This window comes from Pempheris klunzingeri, chromosome 23, assembly GCF_042242105.1.
Source record: "Pempheris klunzingeri isolate RE-2024b chromosome 23, fPemKlu1.hap1, whole genome shotgun sequence".
NCBI classification, from domain to species: Eukaryota; Metazoa; Chordata; class Actinopteri; order Acropomatiformes; family Pempheridae; genus Pempheris; species Pempheris klunzingeri.
The window spans coordinates 17,416,766-17,439,510 of NC_092034.1; the positions used below are offsets into that span (position 1 = coordinate 17,416,766).

A 22,745-nucleotide genomic window follows, 5' to 3' on the forward strand; every position below is an offset into this window, starting at 1 on the left:
TATCAATGAAAGCGGTGCCTGTCACATGGCGTCTTCCACAGATGCTGAGGAGAGCCTTGTTTCTCACTATGAGACGCCAAAGGTGACAAAGGCTCAGGGAGGAACACGCTTCGGAGAGAGAGAGACGTCTGGGCCGCTTGTTCAGCTTGTGCCAGAACACGAACGGATCAGCGATGATCTATTTCTGCAACGTCCTTTCATTAAAAACCACATTATTCATTTGGGTCTAAAAACACAGTTTCAAACACTCGGCGTGGGGAAAGCAGACGTGGTCGCGCTGAGTCGCTCTGTGGTAAGTTCCAGCAGGCATTATGTGGGGATACTGTGGCTATAAATGCAACATGCCAATGAAATGAATGAGCGCTGGCTGATGGGACCATGATAACAGGCTTAAATATTGGCAGCCAGTTGCTTAAGTTTCATTTGAGCCAAGCTTCAGGACTCCATCTTAAAAAAACAGCTGAGTTTGCAGAGAGAAGACATTATCTAAGATAATCAGATGTCTGTAGGTTATCTCAGGAAATGAGCAGTGAGGCTCATTATGTCCACCAATATGTTGTTCTGTTTGTTTAGAAACGTTTAAACTGGAAAATGAAGTTTAACTTACATGAAATATGGAACACAGTCATCATTTTACAACACAAGAATACAGTTTTTGGGACAGAGAACAAAAAACAAACACAAATTAAACCAAAGCTCAAATCAAATGACTATCAATAAGTAAGCAAGCTGATCATCGGTCTGTTCTGCTCTCTGTAAAAACATGAAGTGAGAGCGCAGCAGGCTCAAAGGGATGATGCTGTTAAAACAAACATGACCTTCTACTCGGTGGGGACTTCATGTACTTTGTTAGTTGACTCAAGTATGACAGAAATCTGTGAAATGCCTTTGAACTCTCACTCCCGTAGATTTTGAGTTATGCAAATAAGTGTAGGAAACTAAAATATGTTTAAAGGTCTTTGTGTTGTTTGACCAGCGTAGAACTCTCTGCTGTCATCAGAGCCACAGACGGTGTGTTTTACATGTGCACAGTAAATGTTGCACTGTTCCTCCTCTTCCCGTCTAACTGAAGAAACTGTATTGCGATTCCCCCCTAAAATCTCTGGGAAAATGCTGCATTGATGGGTATTGTACATTAAGACAGTCAAGACTGAACGTGTGTGTGGGATCAAGCCCTTTTCCCTCCAGCCTCCATCTGTCCTCCATCCTCTTTCATTCTAAGCAACATCTTAATTCCGCCGCTGTCACAAGACAACCTGTAATTTAGCAGTGTGGGTTTTGGCCAGACGACCGACACTATAAATGTTCAGCCTCTTTAAATCTGCTCTTGACAAATGAGCCGAGCTATGGCAGGTGGTGGGAAACATCTGAACTTTATTTCCATTCATTCAGTGGGTTAGTGCAGCTCACTTTGTAGATCACCAAAACGTAGCTGTCCTGTGGTGGATCAGCTAAACATCAAAAACGAGATCCCTAAGATCCTTTTCTTGGATGCGGTGAATGCTGTGTGCTTTCCAGGTGTGTGACAAGAGGACAGAGGCTGTGGTGTGGAGAAGAACTTGTGCAGATCATAGACTGGACTGGACTTATGGGATGTGAGCACAGGAGGAGCAGATAGCAGGTTACACTGAAAAGGATTTATTCTCATCTTCCTCTGACAGAGCGAGGTTTAGTGAAGCTCTTTCTACAGTTGAAAGAAAGTTTACTTAACGCGTACGTTGGATTCTACCAGCTTATATCACTCACAGAAAGGAACATCCCTGCTTTAACGAGTCAGAGTGATGTCAGCAGTAAGTAAAGAGATTAAATGTACAAAATGAGCATCAGAACACATTACAAGCCCTTTCACTAGGAATCACAGTGAGCTGACTCTGATGGTGGCACTGGGCCGGTGCACTGCGGTGATTACAATCATTTGTATAAGTACATTTATTCATTTTGTGCCATACATTCCCTTCATATCCACACACTTCTACCACATCATCTACAGAACAATCACATTCTCAGATTCATTCAAATATTTCAGTTAAATAAGAAATGCAGATCTAAAAATCACACTGAGATGTCGCTTCAGTTTAGAGGTTTGCTGTGACACATTTCTGTGTGATCCATCTTACTGACCTGAATTATCTACGTACATTCAAGATCACTTGTGTTAACGCTGCAAAGTCAAACTGGGTTTTAGTCGCCTGGCTGACGTTTACTGGACTGATACTAGTTATGGCCACTTAAACATGACTGCGATGCTGTTCCTCATGAGCACTGCTGCTGTTAAGGACAGACAAGTGACAAGTTCACTGTTCACACATAACTGGCAGAATCAAAGTTTACATGTTACAGAAGAGACAATATTGATTAGAAGTGATTGTTCCTGGGACACATGAAGGTTTCCATTAAAGATGTTTACTTCAAACCGACTAAAATCCCAGGAGGCCTTCTTTCTTGCACTGACGAACACGTCAACTGATTTTCAAATGTATTCACATTGTCTTGTTGTTATAACTGCTGGCCATGTGCCCGTGAATACACTGGAATGAATAGAGCACGTACGTGTGTGCTGCTAACTGTAGCTGAGACAGCTTGTTAGCGGTGGTGTTGAAGAACAGAGAGACGCCATCATGCTTCTAACAGGATCAACGTTGAAATTTGGAAAGTAGTTTTTATGTACGTTTATTAATTCTTTTAATTGATACGGTTTAAAATAAATGTTATTGGCACATGATTTCTATGTAGAAACAACAAAACCCTACATGTAAAGACACAGGGAGCATTGTCCTGACACCTACAAATACTTTTGGGTGCTGGTATTATTCTCAATAGTCAGCAATCGACATGTGATTGACAGAAACGATCAGCATGCTGCAGCAAGAAGCCTGATTTTTAATCTCAGCTGGACTGAGCCCTGTGGCGATCGGATCTGACAGCCAAAGGGTTTTAGAGGATGTGCAGTTCCAAGATGTTGGACACTTGGAATAATCATCATTTTGTGATTTACTGATGGGCACTGGGAGGTTTTTGGCGGTACACATGGACATTACATGTTGAACTGCATGTTAGGAATTTTTTGAGAGTGCACAAGTCTTCTGGACACGTCCAGGGTTCTAGTGTGGAGCGTGCCTGGGCTCTACAGTTTTGGACGGAGGGACCCGACCTCAGGCTTGTCTGCGCAGAACTCTTTCCACCAGGAGGGCCGCTCCAACACCTGGTTGCCCTGCATCACCGTCGACCACAGGTTCTTGTAAAGCTGCGTGAAGGAGAAACACAGAGATCACTGTTCAATGTTGAGAGAAAGGTTGTAATAATTCTGATTCTAACACCTCACTCTGCTAAGATACTGGAAGCATCTGCTAATGTTCCTCTCTACTGCGATGGAAGTAGATCCAGCCCTGACCTGGGGCACAGATACAGAGTCTGATACACCCCACTTTGACCTGATGACTGCAAATACAACTTGCTCTTGAACACACCACAAAGAGCTTGGAGAGAGTTTGGACAATGTAGAGTTTGGTTTTATTCAATTTCATTTTTCTCTTTTTTTTAAAAAACATGTGTTGAATGAATGACCAAACCAAACCAACCAACAGGACTGAGAAGTGAAGCCAACGCCGTTCCTCAAATGGGCGCTTGAGACGTGTTTCACCGTACAGTCCCCCTACAAGGTTTTCTAGAAAACGCTATGTTGCACAAACGTTCGCCTTGCTAACAGGTTTAGTCGTGCCAGGATTAGAATTTGGATTCTTTATTGAGGTCTTGACAGTAAACTGAACTCCTCCCCTACACAATCATTGTCAAATTGTAAAAACATAAGCTCTCCCCATGTTAATATTAAGAGCAAGTCCTTACCCAAAGAGCTTGGAGAGTTGTGGAGGGTTTTTTAGGAAGTAAAGTGGAAGTAAACAATAGCACGGCTAATAGTAGTGCATTGCATTGTGGGTCACAGTCGGTAGACTGGTCCAATGCATACTAGATTTATTTTTGATCACAGGGTGTCTTTGGCATGCTGCTTACAGCATTCTACATTTTGGCCAAATCAGTACCTGCTCTCTGTGTTCAATCAGGGAGCCATCGGTCCAAAGACATGCTGAATTCTGAATTATTTCTAATTGTGGTGATGTGGTGACAGACTGGAGAACGTGGGGACGGGGTTGAGTAGATATTCAGGGCTTCAGTGTCCAGTCCAAGGTAACAACAGCAGCACTGATTAATATTGGGTCGGAGAAAAGAGGATCGATCTGGTGTCCATGGTAACTGTGTGGGTGGACATCTTTGTCATGAACACTGAATATTCTGAGTTGTCATCATCACTTCCTGTCTAAGCAGACATCAATCAAAGTGCCTGCTGGATCTGAACCAACAGAAAAAGAAGCTGTCACCTTGAGCACGTCATAAACATACAGCTGGCCGTCCCAATGTCAGACAGCCCAAACAGGACCGAGGAAAGTCACAGTGTATCTGAACGGGATGCTTCTTGATGTGATTACACTTTACTTGTGGGTGTATGTTGTGCCAGGACTTCCACACTGTTTGGAAGTTGCACGTTTACTTCTGAAGAGATAAGCTTCCTCTCCATAAAATACAACTAATCATTTAGCAGAAATGATTCGTTTGAGGGATATCCAAGATGAGAGACATCCAAGGAACTCTGAATTATCAACCAGGCATTTCCCCGAGGCCATCAGATCCTCTGAAACCCCTCAGGCCCCAGAATAACTGTGTATTAGTTGGTTCTGGCAGCTATCCAGTCATTTGATTCACAGCTGAACTGTTTTGGAATATGCACCACTAAACCACAGTATCAGCAGATGGCCCTGCATTACACGCCGTCCTGTCTACCTGTCACACAGGAGACCTGCCTCATTAATAGTGTTTAGCCTAATAACCCCACAGTAGGGGCCCCTTGGATACACTGTCTGACTGATTCATAATAAAGATTCGCAGAGAGACCCTGATGCATGTGATTTCTAAGGATTTCCAAACTAGAAACAAAACTACACTGAACAAAAATATAAACACCACACTTTTGTCTTTGCTCCCATTTTTCATGAGCTGAACTCAAAGATCTAAAACATGCGTGAGGCAAATGGTGGTCACATCAGATACTGACTGGTTTTCTGACCTCCCCAGACCCCCCCAATAAAGCAAAACTGCACCTTTCAGAGTGGCCTTTTCTTGTGGCCAGCCTCAGGCTCACCTGTGCAGTAGTCATGCTGTCTAATCAGCACCACACCTGTGAGGTGGGATGGATCATCTGGGCAAAGGAGAAGTGCTCACTAACACAGATTCAGACAGATTTGTGAACAATATTTGAGAGAAATGGTTGTTTTTTTGAATATAGATCTTTGAGTTCAGCTCATGAAAAATGGGAGCAAAGACAAAAGTGTTGCGTTTATGTTTTTGTTCAGTGTAGAAACTGATGCACTGTGGGTCTGCATGACATCTTCATTCCTCATGAGCCCTTTCATGAAAAAGGACTCTTCTCGTCTGTAAAACTGTCAAACACAGTTTACCAAACACAGTTTTCCTGGAAGAGGGAGGGACAGCAGCCAAAGCCCCGCGCTCTTCTTCCAGTAAAGAGACCTGAGCGACTTAATTTGTCTGAGAGGGATTACGTGAAAATGGTGAATGAGTCAGAGGGAGGCAAAAACAACTGTGTGCCTTCATCCTGAGTCACTGTGATGAGTTCTGCTTTGTCTGCAGAGTTAACAGTTCATCATGAACGCAAAGCAGATTTCTGTGGATGGAACTGATCAAAAGAATCCTCACTAGGCTGAGTGAGTGTTGCATTTCATCACTGAGGCTCGTATGAGTGTGTGAGTAATTACAGAGTAAACACTTAAATATGTCACTTAGTAAATTCCTACATTTTAAACAGTTAGAAACAGTTTAATCACGTGAAAAATTAAAAAGATAATTACATTTGTAGGCTAAAAAAGTGGATCTGCTGCTGGTGGGATGTAACACAGCTGCTCAAAAGTTTGGAATCACCTGTTTTATTGATGCTTGTCTTCTTTCCTTCAATAATGTCTATGTGGACATACGTGGAAACACTATGATGCCACATCTGGTATTATAGTTGAAACAGTTTTGGAAGAATAGATCATAGAGAACAGATCGTGCAGAGTAATCAGAGAAAATTCCATGAAGTTGGTGTCCCCGGTGTTGTCTGACAGGACACAGAGAACCTTCAATTTTCTATTTGTTTTCATTATTGAACCCCAATCGTGCAGTTAGGCTCTAAATATTAAAGGACCCTGTTTTTTCCTCAGGCCCTCTGCAGTCTGCTCAGAGAGAGACTGAATAGGTTTAAAGTGATTTGCTAGTCCACAGTATGTTTAGGATTTATTCCTCTTAAACTGCCCACAGGTCAGTCTGCTTTGTGCAGCGTTTCATTCTCCATGTACAATGTTTGCAAACCCTCTTATAAAAGAGGACTTCCTACACCCTAAAGACCATGAAAAACCATCCACAATACCATCCATACAAGGTACCTTTGTGCAACTTTATACTTCCACTCCACTTCATTTGTTTGATTGTGTATCTCCAAATTTGGTGATTTTGAATGTAAGTGATTCAGATACATGTTCCTTCATGAGCTAAGAAACTTCTCCAACTTCTTAAGCTAAATAAAGGGTAAAAGCATCTTCATCAAGCTGAAAACAGGGTGTTGACTAGAGATAGAGATACATGGTTAGCTACTTAACAAAGAGTTGGAGAACTTCTGTGGCAGTTCACTGGTTACTGTTACAATAAAGCAGGGATGTCACCTTATAGCTGAGTCCCATGTAAGAAGAGGACTCATCCCCTCACCTGTCAACAGCACTCATATATAATGTATGGATGTAATGCATAATACAAACGATGTGTTTTTAATGAGGTATAACTAGGCTTCATGTGTTTGAATGTCTACCTGTCCATCAGCATTGCCAATAGGTGAGTTGAGAATGAAATCAGGAGGTGCAATAACATCCACCAAAGCTACTGCATCATCCTTCAGCTGGGGGGGGGGCACAGAGACAGAAACAGATCAGGTTCAGTCACATAACACAGTGAGATGTAGCCAATTTTCAGGTCAAATGTTCATAACAGCATCATGAGTGTGACTCCGGCCCACAGCTCTGTTAACGGACATTTTGGTCCAATGTATAAAGAGTATCAATGTTTACAAAGCCTTCCAGTCTACCTTCTTATAACAAGAAGCAACTGGTGCGAATAAGGTCAATCAGAGGGACCAGGACATTCGAAGACAGAGTTCGACACAAAGACACAAATCTCCGTACCTGGGAGCAGAGAGTGAGAATGGCCATCTGAACCATCTCTGCAGGCTTCCCCCCACTCAAGTAATTACCTGTACAGGAACAGAGCTGTGTTACTTATTCCTATACAATAGAATGTGCTACCTGGATGTATGCGTGCAGTAAACAGAGGACAGTACATACCCTGGTACAGTGTGGCCATGTGGCTGCTGAGGCTCCACAGCCCATACAGGCCACACAGCTTGCTCAGTACAGGTCTGAGAGCAGCTGGTGTGTCCTCATCAACGGTGAGCTCATGAAACCTCTGGAGGCAGTTGTGCTCAATGTAGGCAATGGCCAGGGAACGGCAGAAGTAAACCTAAACACACACACACACACACACAAAACACATGTAATAATATCTTTTAGTTAAAGTTGCAATCTCAAAGATCTCGGTTTTGTTCTCTTTGGCGACATCTATGGTGATGGTGAGGTCAAACAGTGTCTGACAGACCAACTAGCTGGGCGCTGCTTGTGATTCTTCTCAGGAATGTCACTAATGTGACAATCATTTAACTGAAAATCAAATAGTTGTGCTTTTAGCAAACCAAAACAATTTCTTATAAGCCCAAGACTTTAGTGGGACAGACATTACCAGTTTGTCAGAAGAGGCCAGTCAAGTAGCAAAGCTATGAGAAGGGATGAGGGCGAAAACACTTCTTACATTACTTACATGTATTTTCTTAGACTCAGACAGCTTAAATGAAATGTTTTCCAAGTTATATCTTTTAAGAAAAGGAGCATTGTCATTAATTGCTTAGATGTTATTTGGCAGACAAGGTGCTCATACAGACTGAAAACCTTTGTAGGCCTACTATTCCACACTGTAATGGCACTTGTACAAATAAAGTCTTATCAAATCCCTTCCTGTGAGCAAGTGGCAGCTGTGGAGCTGTTACTAAGGCTTGGTTCACATGGCTCTGAAGTTTCATGTATATTGTACATAGCATGAAGGAGATATCACTTCCTGTGTCTATCATGTTGCTGTATATCAAGTGTAAAAAAGAAAAAAAGAACGTTCAATTGCAATTCCACAGGGCCAAAGCACCACTAAGAGCTCGTGTCCCAACTGACACGATGAATTAAATCATAGAGCCGAAGAGCAGCAATGTAAACTCAACCATAGTACACATCTACAGTGTGTGTCTGTGTGTGTGTGTGTGTGTGTCTTACCTGGCTGTTGTTGCGGGTCTCAAACTCATCCTTTCCTGAGGCCCTCTGCTGTTCCAGCCTCTTGTGGCTCTCCCCCAGCAGGAAACACACCAGCCACTTATACGCTGCCAGTGGCACTGACACAATAAACAACAGTCAGGAGAATTTCTGCACCAGCAGTGTTATGAATTTAGGTTAAATGTGACCGTTTTAAAATTACAAGATTAGAGATTTTCTGCGGCTTTTGGACCTGCATTCGTTTCCACATCATTTTGCATATCCATCTAAGGACTGCACAGATAATAGGTTAAGAAATGTTAACAAAGAGCCATGAAGTGTTCCCCTGGATTTACTGAGGGTTATTGGTCCGTTTTGTGTGGAAATCTGGATCTTTGAGGAGCAAAAACAGTGCAAGACAGGCTTTACATGAGCCGGGAAGGTAATGGTGAGATGCTCACATCTTTATTCTATCTTTATATGAAGCTACGCTACTAAGATAATAACAAAAACTGGAGAAAAATATAAGATTATATACTGTAAAACTACAAATCTTTTCTAAGAGAGTAGAGAAATAATTATGATTCAACCCAGAGTGGGATCATTTTAGAATGAACGATGGACAAGGTGCAGGCTCTGTGTGAAGATCAAAGACGTGTGAAGTCACGACTTCACACTGACAGCATCTGGTCACATTCAGCCCAGTGCTCTAAACAACAACTCCACCTGCTGCTTCACCCTCATCTCTCTCTCTCTCTCTCTCTCTCTCTCTCTCTCAGTTTATCATCAGGCGCTAATGTTTTCCTGAATGGATAATCAAAGGTTTACACCACACCTCTCAATCCAATTAAAATGACTTCCAACTGGGCTGGATCAGGCCGGTGATCACATGAGGTGATCTTATTCTGATTGGGCTGCTAATCTGATTATTAGTGCAAGTTAGGGTCCATGGAAAAAGAGTGGATTGTTTCTGGCAGGCACTGTGAGTATCCCTATTTGTAGTTTCACAACAGGAGGCATGCATTTAAAAACACAGTCATTACAATGACACGACATCAAGCACAGCATATCAATCTGATGCTCAAACTCTGGAATACCTGCAGAGTCCATACACTGTTCCATCGTCGCTGCTGTGAACCTGCTTTCCAGGATCTTGTGGAAATCATCCAGGAAATCCACAGTGTGAAGAGGGGACTCGATCCGCACACCATCTGAAATTAGACAGCAGCTACAACTTCACCGATCTGTTCCTGCTCCGTCTTAAAGCTGCTGCTACATGACTAGTGTAGCTCAATCCAACATTATACTAGTAGTCCAGGAATAATACTAGCAACAAGACCAAAAACAAAAAAGATCTTAAGTTTCTTCATACCCTTCCCTAACCCCAAATATGACTTCACAGCTGAAGAGACACAGAGCAGACAGCTTTTTATTGAGAAAGCAATGCTTCATTTGGTTCTAATGGTTTTCGCAATGTCTCTGTAGCCGTATGCCTGCCGTCACCTCTGTGGCTGTGTGTGTGCTGTCAGCAAACACTGACACGCTCTTGTCCTCACAGGAGTTATTGCACTTGCACACTGTACTTCGTGCTGTGGACAAAACTACAGCAAACACTCAGGAGCTAAGGTTGGTGTAAACCCAGCTGTGCCTGGAGATACATTTACAGTGTTGACTGCATGATGTTGTTCTTTTATTTCTCCTGGAATGTCTGAATGGCTTGTAGGCATTCCAAGAAAAGGGACCAATGAGGCAAAGTTAAAATCTCCTTTTTGTTTGAATGCCATGGAGATCATAGACCCTTGAATGTAAAGGCGACTCATTAAAATCAGTAAAAACATGTAAATGCTATGGTGTTAGACGGTGTGAAACAGCTAATATGACAGGGCCATTCGGTTTGTCTCTTCTTTCCCTCAAATGTCAACACTGACACCTGACCACCACAGGCAAACCATTAGTTCATTAACGTTTAATCTGATGTGAAGGATTATCACACATCAGCTTTTAGAACATCCTGTTCAAAGTACTTGGTTGTGCAGATTGAAATGGGAGTTGTTGTAAGCAGTTCACCAACCCCGACAAGTGACAGTAACACCCAGTAATAACCAGAGCCTAGGGACTGACCGTGCCGTTTAGCGTGAAGCCAGCTGAGCAGGTAGTTGCTGGTTTGCTGCAGCAGGACATTGTTGTCACCTTCATATGTGCAGTTTGGGTCATTGTCATCACGCAGAGCACCCAGCCGGTTCACTGAAAGAGAGAGAACTAAGGTTGTCAGGTCTCTGAGTCTGTGTGTGTGTGGCTGTAGGTTAGAGAGAGTATCTGCATGTTAGAGACTGACTGGCCAGGTATCCATGGCCACCGCAGGCCTCCCTGCACTCCTGGATCCCCTTCTGAGCGGTCCATGAGCCCAGTGGTTTACTGGAGCAGCCTATGGCATGGATCTCCCTGCCCATTTCTGCCTGGAAAACACACACCACAGCCTTAGAACACTTCACAGTACGATAACTCTGGATGTAGACACACACATGCACCTCATCTTTACTCACTTGTCGTTCACTATTGTCCCTCATTATCTGTCCAATCTGGAACTCAATAAAGTTCATGGAGATGGATTTGGAGAAGTGTTCAAGAGCGTATACTGCTGCCAGGTATGGGATTAGGCGCCATTGCTGAAACAACATAGAAAATATCTAAAAAAGGTGTGTAAACATTTAAAGTCGCAGAATCACGAGAGAGTGTGTCTGTAACTTTGACAATGTAATCTGTAGTTTTATCAGGTAGATGTTGGGCCCACAGTCTGTAGCTTTTCACACTTTTGTGTTAAACGCACCCCTGGACCCAGCCGCAGCCACCATGTGTGGCACGGGACCCCACAACCTCAGGTCAGTATAAGAGCTCCTACTCAGCTCGCTCTCTTTATCTCCTGGCCTCTCTTCTCGCCTGGACCACTGAGGGTCCAGCTCCAGGCCCCCCACAACTCTCTTCTCCAGCGCCAACCTTAGTGTGGCCTGTACCAAGCAGACCACTTTTGCATGGCAGCGACATGAAGTCCTGCCCGAACCAAGTTTATCCAGCGGCAGTCCCAACATCTTTTGACACCCACGTCACGTAGAATACTATGGACAACACACATTAGCTTAGACTTCCCTCCCTCCATTCTGACCTGTAACTGGTACTCCAAAACAGGAATCTCCTGCGAGGCTTTGGGTCCAAACTGTCTCCTGGTGGCCGAGAAGCGGATGGCCACAACGATAGCCAACTTCAGGTTGGTCACAGCCATGCTGGTGATGGACACCCTGCCACCCGACAGGGCACCCAGAGACGCCCCGAAACGCTTGTTAGGGTCCTGAAGGAACAACACAGAAAAACAACAGTGGACACAAATAATGTACAACTGGTGTATGTATGTACAGTCCAAAAGAAAGGATTCACAATAGAACACAACTGTGACAGGCATTAATCGCCCCAGTTTCATCGAAATTCTACAAAATGTTGGTATTAAGCAACAGAAAAAGGAGCTACAAAAGACCTGATATTATTCTACATTAAAGGAATTACATTAGTTTTTACTCCCAGTTATCATCACCAACACACCTCATGTTATTCTGAGCTGCTGTGATAGATTAAGAATGTAAAAGCCATTGTCAGAGATCCCATTAGGAATAAAAGAGTCTTTGTAAAATGAAGAAGCAGCTCTAACTGTCATGTGTTTAATGTGACAAACTTCCCCAGTCTGTGTCTCACCTACCAGTGTACAGCCAGGCCAGCAACAGGCCAAAAGAATGAATCAATGCTGTGATTGTTGAACGAGTTTGCTTAACGTTCCATGATTTCCCACAATGCTGCGGATTAAATAGGTTTTGGATCGATTAACTACTGTGAGCGTGGTGCCGCAAAGAATTTTTTTTCAAAAGAGAGATGGGGGGGGCAGAAGGTGTGAGGGACAGCAAGGGCTCGCAGCAGAGCACGACCTTTATCAGGGTTGACGCTGTGCAGAAGAGCAAACCTCACAAATGTGGGTGGGAGTCAGAAACTACAGCCCGGGGTTGTAGCACACTCCCCATGGTACGTTTGGATTAGCTGATCTCATCATGTGTTTAGCTTCTAATTAAGTTTCTTTTTTGAGAAGCAATAATTATGCAGATAGTACAGATTGAATTAATTCAATTGACATAATCTTTATTTACAGGAATGTTCTGTCGCTTATACTGTCAACAGAGGATCATCCAAAAGGAGGATGTTCATTTCCTTGTTGGCAAGGAAGATAATGTGCAGCATTCAGCAATGCACAATGAGTTCAAAATAAAAGCAGTTTATATCCTAAAGGCCTATCTTAAAGACTTTTCCCAGTGATCTGATTGGTCAGCAGTCAGGCTGTTTTGACCTGTCTTCAATGAATCTACACTGAAGCTGGTTGGCTGTGGAGCACAGGTTACCTTGGTGATCTACTCTAAAAGTTCAAAAGTGAGCCAGCTCCATGATACCAGAAAACCTGAGTTAAGCCTCCAGATAGCTGGCTAACACACTTCTTGTTTCGTGGTACAGGCCTGTGGCTACCAGAGGAATTTTCCAGACTTGGTTGAGATTTCCAGCCATTTACTCACAACGTCCATGTGCACTTAATACTCACATTCCTCAAGACTTCGGACAAAGAGATGGACTTGCTGCCATTTTTAAGCCTATCAATCACCCTAGAGCTAGCTCACCCCAAACTAACTCATTTGACAGCCTTGTTCTTAGTCTTCCAGTGAACTTTACAGCCTGCTCCATTCGTTATAGTGCATAATGTTCCATAGTCCTGATATTCTGTGGATGTTAATCCACAGAATCCACAGTCCAGATGCTTGCTCATGTGGGAATTCTTGAATCCTTAATATTGAATTCCTGAATCATTGGGTCTCTCTCTAATTAAAGAGTTTGGTCTAGACCTGCTCTTTAAAGAGTCTTGAGATAACGCTGTTGTGAATTGGCGCTATATAAAAAAGAAAAAGAAAAGAAGAAGAAGTTAATAACAATGGCCTAGTTTATCTCATAATTAGACTCAATTGGCTTCTCTTAGAGTGTAAATAAACCAAGCCACTGTTTTAACCACACCCTCCACCATGTTCACAGCCACTATTTCCAGGGCCATTACCTAATGGCATTTGAATTCCTGTTACTAGACTACATGCCATTAGACAAAACTGCCTTCACTAGATGTCTGTCTGATAGTGCCGCAGCCCTCCAAAACGGATCGTCTTGTTGATAGTGCCACAGGCTCACTGTGAATGACACTCAGATTGGACAATGTACACTGAAGTTCCAACAACTTCCTGTTTAATGGTGAAATGTGGAGATTCCACAGTTCGCCGTGGCCACGCCGTTAGAGTTTTGTACAGACCTTAAACAACTTTTCATTCGTGCTATTCACTTATAGAAGTGTGTACCAACACTGCACAACACAACTGATGGTCTCAAACACATTAAGAAGGCAAGAAATCCCACAAATTAACATGGGTTCATTGGCAAACACATAGTTTTTCATCAGCTAAAGCTTTAGGCGAAGTTGTTCTGGTAGAAAAAATATACATACTTTATATCCAAAAAATATATCAATGTATCCTATCAAACCCGCCCCATATCAGATTAACAGTTGTGACATGTCAGCTGGACATCTGTCTGACCAGGAGGGACACCAGTCCATCTGCCAGAGCAAATAAATACATGAGCTGCACATTTGCCTGGTCCCAAGGCGAACCTGAGGCCAAACAGTATACTTGGCTGCTGTAAAACCAAAGCAATGATCTGAAAGAGGCTAAAAAGCTCTGTAGAGCTGAGGGCAGCTGCTGATCATTTACTGTGGGTTTATCACAACTATCGACCCCTTTCACATTATACAGTCAGCTGTAACAAATATTGAGAGGTGCAGCTGTCAGTGAACTTTAACTGTTGCTTGGGATGCCTTTGGAGTGTTTTCTTTGGCCACCAGTAGAAATCTAACTAACCTTGAATGGGGTGACATAGCGGCCATCAGGAGTAACATCTCCAGTCTTATTCAGCAGATTCTCCTGAGGGATCCTCACATTATGAAACAAAGCAAACCTGATGGGAAAAAGACAAAGGTGGAAGGAATGTGAGAGCAGATTCAGAAAAACAACCTTTGGTTCCACAGACATTGGCAACATGTTTGTGACATAAAGGGAGGACATGTACATTTTATTCTAGTATGAAACAGACACACTGTGGCTTTACTTTACCAGACAGTTCTGATGCTGTATGCTATTGAACCAAAGCACTGAGGTGATACTGAGCACCTTGTTTAAAACTTATCTAAAAGGAAGAAAAACTAAAAGGAAAGAAATTAGACTTTTTCCTTTCATAGAATTATTGTTTCATTCTTGGCAGAGAACACAATCTGACAGGTGGGGCCTGGAAACCTTTTTATCTCACAAGTAGTTCTTAACGCCCAGTGATCCTAGTGCCTGCCTACAGTTTACAGTGCCTGAGTTTCTTACTTTCTTACTTTAAAGGATAAGGTTAGTATTTTTAAACCTGAGCCCTATTTTTTACACATTTTGGAATCTAAATGACTGCTAGGTACAACAGTAATATGTAAAAATGCGGCCCTGATTTAAAAATACCTTTCAGGAATACACACGTTTTCTATAAAGCTATTTTTCATTGACTAGAGGCCAAAGTTTTAAAATGTTAAATGCTGTAAAAAAAAAAAAAAATTTAAAAAGCAGCTGTATAGGAACTAGATGAGACTAGGTCTGACTAAAATGCTGTTTAAACTTCTTAACTTGTGATTTACATCAGGTACCAAAGGTTCTATCCCAACCCTACTTATTAGGACTTCAGCAGAATAATTCATTCTTTTCTTTTAATTCTTTCATTCAAAAGGCTGGAAGCAACAAATATTGGTGATTTGTAAAAGCAAATGTGTTGATTGGATAAATCATTCAATGATACATGAATCATTTTGGGGATAGCAGGAGCTGAAACTGGTGTGAGTGAATCCATGTGTTGGATTTTGGGTCAGAGTCAGGGTTGGAGTAGGTCAGTCCATGTGTGTGTTAGTCCAGCCTATTTCATAATGGCTTTGTTCCAACTGGTTCTTGTGTATGTTTTAGAATCTTCCTCTCTTTTAAACTATGAAAGCAGCTCCATCTAGTGGCTTTACTGTGTGATGCTGCTTTACATAACCAGTGGATGGTGTGTGGCACAGTAGGATGGTTAAGACCACAACACTTTGAGTTAAAACAATCCTGAGCTTTCCTGAGCTATAAACATACACACACCTAACATATGCAGAGTTTAATTCAATTAATGTCTTGGTAAGACTTGGTAAGACCTTCAATTGTGCATTAAAAATAAATAAGTTATCTACATCAGTGGAGCATAAGTGATACTGATGAAGTGAGGAGCATGCATTGCCCAAATGGTGCTAGAAGATCAACCCTGCGGTCCAAGCACCAGACCGCAAAGCAGTTTGTTTCCTCAGGCTGTGAGACACTTTAACTCATCCTCTCACTGCACCACTAAAATAGGTGAAGACGTACATGATGGCCAGAGAAGTGCAGAATACTATGATGCCACAGTGACATGGACCTTTGAGCTTTCTTGAAATATGGCTAAAAGTGTTTTGTGAGGTCAGTGACCTTTTGACCTTTGTCCACCAAAATGCTGTCATTTCATCCTTTGAGTTCAAGTGGACATTTGTGTGCCACATTTGAAGAGAGGTATCGTGTTAAGAAGAATGGGATGGACAGACGTAGAGACAGAAAACATGGCTGTCTGCGGCACAGACTTTGGTAAAAAAAAAAGAACAATGGTGATGTGTTGCGCTGCAGTCACCTACCCATTATCCAGGCCGTTCTGGCCCAGCTTCTTGCCCATGTCTCCCACCAACACTCCAGGCAGAGCCAGCAGGGTCTTGGGGTCTCGCACCTGCAGCACAGTGGTTTATTTAGTGGATGTGACACATGATGCTCAGTGTCATTTAACCTGTTCAAACTGCACAAACACTGCATGATTAAAACACAGTGAGACAGTATGGCCTTCTTTATCTTAACATTATTCACCCTTTCTTAAATCATTTTAAGTCTGGCTGAAGGACTTAAAAGCTTCTTTCTGTCTCCTGGTCTTTTCAGACGTGGGCTGTTTTGTGTTATTACATTACATGTAATCATCTGACACCTTTATCGTTTATTCACTTTGATGAATTACAGTATTATTGAATTTACAGTAAGGACATTAATCAATGTTGATACGAGCCAAACATGGTAAGAATCATGGAAGTACATCAACTTGTGTATTATGTATAAAAGATTAGACCCAGAGTGTTCTTTAGGGTTCAGCTCTTCACCTTTACTCTTCTTCCTCCATTCAGTCCTCATACATCACTTATGAATCAAAATGTTGGAAATATCATCCACTCACACACAATTTCATGCTCTAGGAGAAAGGAGTGAATGGTTTTGAATGTTTCCTTCAAAGCAACATAAGAGCTATTGACCTGTCTAATTAAGCTGCACTGTCCACCTGTCATGCCACTTTACATTTCTATTCTTCATGGATACTTTACTGCTGTCCGTGCTTCCACTTCAACTAATTTCACCACTTACATGTCAGCTTTCATCCTGCTCTTACTAAACAACACAGCAATATAGTAATTAGCCTTCAACTGATATTTCAACTGCTTTCATGGCCTACACTTCAGACTACATTACATTACGGCTTCCATACCAGCTGACTTTCCAGTTTCGGTTTATAGTGCAACCACTTGAACTCCTCCCCCTGGAATGACTTTCCATCTGCTTTCACTTGAGATACTGACACTGTTTTGTTCAGTGGTGAGCACACACACACACATTTTCTCCAAGAAATGCCAACTTTTGTTTGTAGTAGTACACTATTTTTCGTTGTCACATTGCGCAAGACTCCAAGCAGAAAATCTGAGTTCTATTGCGTTTTGTGAGATAGAGCGTGTGACACAATATTAGATAAGAGCACCTGATAAGTAACCAGCTGTACCCTGGTCAGGGGCTGAGGGTCACAATCTTACCGGGACAATGAAGGAGTGCAGGCCGTGGCACACCTGGTCAGGTGTGTAGAGCTGAGCGAACAGCACGGCGTGGGTGGCAGTCTTACCCAGGTTCCCCACCCAGAACTTGGCAGCCTCAAAGTCTGGAGAGTTAATCACAAACTCCTACAGAGTAGAAAGTTATCGTTCATACTCATTTACTCATTTTATCAGATTAAGGGCTGCTTTCTGCCCACGAATTACAGGATCATTTAGCCACAAAAATATTCTGCAATGAGAAGATACTTTCACTCATTGTGTGAACAGGCCACCGTCCAGCCACATTTACAACTTGTGCTGAGGAGTCTCAAGAAGACAGAGTTTTGTTTTTAGGAGTGCTGACCTGCGTGGCGGGGTCAAACGTTGCTGTGGTCCTCATGGCTCTGGTGTTGCTGCCATGGCTCAGCTCAGTCAGCGCAAAGCATCCAAACGTCTACAGACAGAGCCGTAACAAATTCTGAAAAGTGGACATCGGAGCATTCTTGTCGACCGCAGTCTGCAGTCAGAGCTCTGAGCAGATTCATGCAAAGTCTGAGGAGCAGTAATGTGATCTCATGTGAACTAATCGCCGGGGCAGTATCCACTGCTGTGGAGACATAATCCATTCAGAAAGACACGCTTCATTTGTAAGGCAGGATGGTATGACACCATTGTAAACCCTCCCCACTGTGGAGTGTCCTCTTAGACAGCCAGAAATAAAACATTCAGAGTTTTTTTTGCAGTATGAAGCTGTGAACTCTTACCGTCATATTTTCAGTGTTCTCAACATATTTGCTGTGTCTCCCTGATCCTGAGTTAGCAACAGTCATTCCAAACATCTGAAACAGAAGATGTTTTAAGCATCTTTTAGAGACTAAAAAAGAAAAAAAGCCTGCAGCAATGCTATAAATAAAAGTGTGGGATGGATAAAAATGGAGTCTCCATCCATGCCAGCAGCTCTGTAATGTAATGTGTGCTTAAAGTGGTGCTTTGAGCTGTATGCTAACATCAGCAAGTTAGCATTCAACTTTTACCCCATTCACCATGTTAGTTTAGCGTGGTGCTGATGTTTGTTCATTAGCAGTGACACAGAGAGCAGCTGAAGCTGATATTCATTAGTTTTGCAGGCATTTGGCCAGAAATCAAAGAAGTGGACCAACAGAAAATTTGACGTGATGATGGCACTAGATGAAAGTCAGAGGATCGCATGTTATTACATTGTCTGGGAACACTTGTTAAGAGGTTTCTGTCTGGACCAAAGTGGTGGGCCGCCTGACTGACCGACATGGCCATCCCTACAGCCGCACTGGCTAAAAGTTACTTGAGTCACAGCAAACAGTTGGAGAATTAGTCTTTTATTGGAGAATAGTAATGGGCGTGGAGAAAAGTCAAGTGCAGAACGGTAACGGTACAGAAGAGTAAGTAGTTAAGAGTAAAGAAAAGCAAAGTGACGTAGAATAAAGAAGAGTACAGTAGAGGACAGTAGATTAGAGCAGAGCCAAGTATAGTTCAGTAGTGTACAGTAGAGCAAAGCAGCATAGAGAATTTTTCATACTCTCATTATGTTCAATGTTTCATTTTGCGTTTCTTCCACCAAAGCCGCCAACACACACTCACCCCTTTGTTGAGAAAGAACTTGGCCGAAAGGGCCCAGTCATACATGCCGAGACAGTTACTGAGGCACGCGACCTTCCAGGGGTTAGCCATCACCTCTTCGTCTGTGACGAAGTTGTAGCGGAAGAGCTGCTTCACCCTGTGGATTCACATCCGAAGCTTTACTTTCTCTATGTACGGCGTACAGATACAGACATGATGCGTTACTGCTGGTAGAAATCATTGAGTTGTGCTGTATGGGTGAACTAACAGTGGTTACAACAAGGGAATCGTCCTGCGATGTTCATACCTGAGGAAGGTCAGCTCTCTCATTTTCTCGATGGGGACATCCTCACCAGGCCGACGGGCAAACAGAGGATCGTTCTCCAGCGACTTGAACACATGTTGCTACGGCACATAGAAGAGGAGAAAATGTCCAGAATATTGTATGTAGATTGTGCTGCCTGTAATGTCAGTGTTTTGAAGTGTTAATTAGTTAAACAAGTTAAAAAATACACATAATAAGTTAAGGTTAAATAGTTAAACACATGTATTTTATTTACATTGACCCTTAGTGTGTGCCACACTACTGGCCAACAGTAATTCAGCCAGTAATTGAAACTGTGTGAGGATGTAGCTATGCTTTCATGTACAAAATACACTAAATAGTACGCAATTCAATGTATAACACTGTACATGCTAATGTTTATGTACTGATATGTGTTCATATCTCTGTAATGTTTCAGTTTTACAGCCAAATCAAGTCCAGTCCAGTCGAGTAAAGTCCAGTAAAGTCCAGCCTTGTGTGTTTATTGGAGCACTTCTGACTGTTAGCTGGCTGTCATGAGAGGAGGCGCTGCGAGGGCAGTACATAGATGAACAGTGAACAACAAAACAACCTCATTTCATTGAACCCTCCCCAGCCAGAAGCTGTATTTAAATCAGCATCCAGAACAAACTCCATCACTAACACTTAGCGTGGTTAAGGCAGGGACGTCAGGGCATCAGTCTGCATCTATCTAGAACTGAATGTGAGGGATTCTTAGGAGGGTGATTAACACACATCAGGCGGTTGTAACTCATTAATCCTCTGCACTACTGCCTTCTTCTAGTACATACTGTTTTTAGAAAAAGTGGCACCTCATGTTCTGTCCTTTAGATGCATTGCGCTGCAGATGCTGTTGTGTCCTGTTTAAAATAGTTTCACTGTGACGCAAAGTGTCACTGGATAGATGCGATCATTTAACAGGCTTCATCATGAAACAGTTAGAACATCCTGCTCATTTTGATGAGCCTGTAGGAGGCAGTGCGGCCCTCCTGATGGATATACTGCACAGCTTCACAGATGCCTGTTAACACTTTTATGCCATTTCTCTGCTGATGCTCAGCTTGTATATATTTGTTGTTTAACCCTAAGAACCCTTTTCTCCTTTAAGTAAAATTATGGGAGATGTAAAACAGACTAAATGGACCCGGTCCTGCTGATGTGGTTCTCTGGTTCCTGTGGATCCTGGTCCTGGTTCTGCTGATGTGGTTCTCTGGTTCCTGTGGATCCTGGTCCTGGTTCTGCTGATGTGGTTCCCTGGTTCCTGTGGATCCTGGTCCTGGTCCTGCTGATGTGGTTCTCCACCAGCCAATGGATGTGCGTCTGTCCAAGGCTACAGCCTGTCCGTCCTTGGGAGCTGGATCTCTCCTTCACTGTGGTGCTCCCGGAGGTTTCTCTTTTCCCACTGGGTTTTTTGAGTTTTTCCTTCCCGAAGAAGGAGGGTCATAAAGGGCAGGTGATGCCTCGGACTCTTTATTAGATTGTTTGTTCGCTTACACTTCTTGTTTAAAGCACTTTGTAAAGCACTGTGAGACACTCTGTTGTGATATTGGGCTATACAAAATAAATTGAATTGAATTGAATTGAATAGATACTTCCCCTACTGTCCAAGATCTCAAATGTTAAATATGTCACACCATTATTTTTTGAAGTTGTTTCATATCAACTTTCAACAGCTTTGATTCCACATTAAAGCCCACATGCAGTGGAACTTGCCATGTGTAACTCACTCACATTATTAGGAATTCAGTCGTAACAACAGAGAGCATTGGATGCTGACATCTACCTTGAATGCCAGCTTTTCGTTTCCCTCTAAGAAGCAGAGCAAGTCCTTCCAGTTAAAAGAGGCCTTTTTCCTGTAGATATCCAGCGGGCCGCTGGGAAGGTCAGCCACTTCATAGCCCATCTTCTTCTGGTCAGACTGAGGGGGGGTCAAGTAAAAGTACATTAGTATTACCAGCACAGTATAAAAGTAGTTCCACTGTGACCAGTGGGAGTACTGTTCGATGCAGTTAGGTATGGGACTCAGTGGTTCTCGATCTAGGGGTCGGGCCAAGGGTCACTAGATGGGTTCAGGTGAGTTCTGGCTTTAGATAATAAAGGGGTTATGAAAGAAGGACATTTTGCTACACAAATATTTCTTTTTTGATTGGATTGAGTTATGATCTTAATGATTTTTTTCACTTAAAGCTCTGCTGATGTGATTGATCAGTTTGAAGGAAACCAAACTGTAGTCTAACCTGATCTCCTGGTCGCTCCTCACCATGTATATCCTCCAAATATCTACAAGATCTAATGAAGCTGTTACCGTAAAAAGTAAGTGTCACCGATATATCTGGTATGACTGCTGACTAATTATTACTATGGTTGGGGGTGGCAGCATCCCCAGGGTCCTTACTGTGCAGCAGCAGCTCTCTGCTTATTTCATTACTCACAGGTCTGACTAACAGTATGGGGACTGACAGGAACTGCATCAGTCACCATGTCACAGATCGTGAAACTCTCCAGCAGGGTTAATGTCTCCATCTAACCGTGAGTGTAGCTCTGCCGCTGTCAGCTACACCTCAGCTCCTCCAGCTGTGCGGCGGTGGCCTCAGTCAGCACGCGCTCTGCTGTGGAGCCACCGGGCACGCGCACCTGGCACGCGCACCTGGACAAACCACCGAGATAAGAGCGGCTGCTCACTGAGCGGAGCTCCACTTTAAACTAGTGGACGGTTGTAGTGAAGAGAACCGGACAGAACTGAGCAGAACCCTCGTCTGAGTGAACGCGGACACCGGGCCGCTGCTTCGGGAGTTTGGTGTCGTTACCTTCCAGCTCCGGTCAGCTTCCCCTGCTGGTGTCGCCGTGTCGCCTCTGTTGGACACTTGTCAGTGTCCTGTCCTCAGCTGCTTCCTAGTTGACTTGGGGACCAAAGGTTGTGTTACAGAGCTGCGCACCCCCCCACCACCCCCCAGCAGCCTTCTTTCCGCCGGTCAGCAGCAACAACAACAACAGCATTTCCTCCTCCGCACCCTTCAAAACAAGAGCGCACAAATGTCAATCGATTGAAAAACGTGACTCCCTGACTAACGAATTCTGCATCTTTTAGTATTATACGACTCCAACCAGTAATCGGCGCTGCCCTTTGTTAGGTATGTTGATTTAATACTTGATTACCGTGCCTTATTTGAAAATATTTTACAGGTGTGCTTTTATTGTGAAGGGCAGGGTGAACGCTGGTTGTTAAAGCGCCTCCCCAGCAGCAGCAGCATGCTGCGGGGAGCCCAAAGGTTTCTGTGCCTTGCTCAAGGGCACCTCTCAGCTACCAGTGCATATTACAGAGTGACTGGTCCGAGCTGGACTG

General features: G+C 43.2%; 1 protein-coding gene across 1 annotated transcript; it reads right to left on the reverse strand.

The window, feature by feature from the left end:
• Positions 1-1,349: 1,349 nt before the first annotated feature.
• Positions 1,350-22,353, reverse strand: acox3 (acyl-CoA oxidase 3, pristanoyl). The gene is made up of 19 exons (XM_070854323.1): positions 22,210-22,353; positions 21,186-21,320; positions 19,385-19,482; positions 19,099-19,234; positions 18,246-18,320; positions 17,846-17,935; positions 17,485-17,628; positions 16,279-16,367; positions 14,423-14,519; positions 11,602-11,784; positions 10,985-11,107; positions 10,777-10,897; positions 10,563-10,685; positions 9,539-9,652; positions 8,466-8,581; positions 7,437-7,611; positions 7,278-7,345; positions 6,908-6,994; positions 1,350-3,244 (listed from the first exon to the last, which is right to left on the reverse strand). Exons 2-19 carry the CDS (start codon positions 21,303-21,305, stop codon positions 3,125-3,127), a joined length of 2,079 nt encoding a protein of 692 aa, XP_070710424.1. The 5' UTR covers positions 21,306-21,320; positions 22,210-22,353; the 3' UTR covers positions 1,350-3,124.
• Between the last annotated feature and the right edge of the window lie 392 nt (positions 22,354-22,745).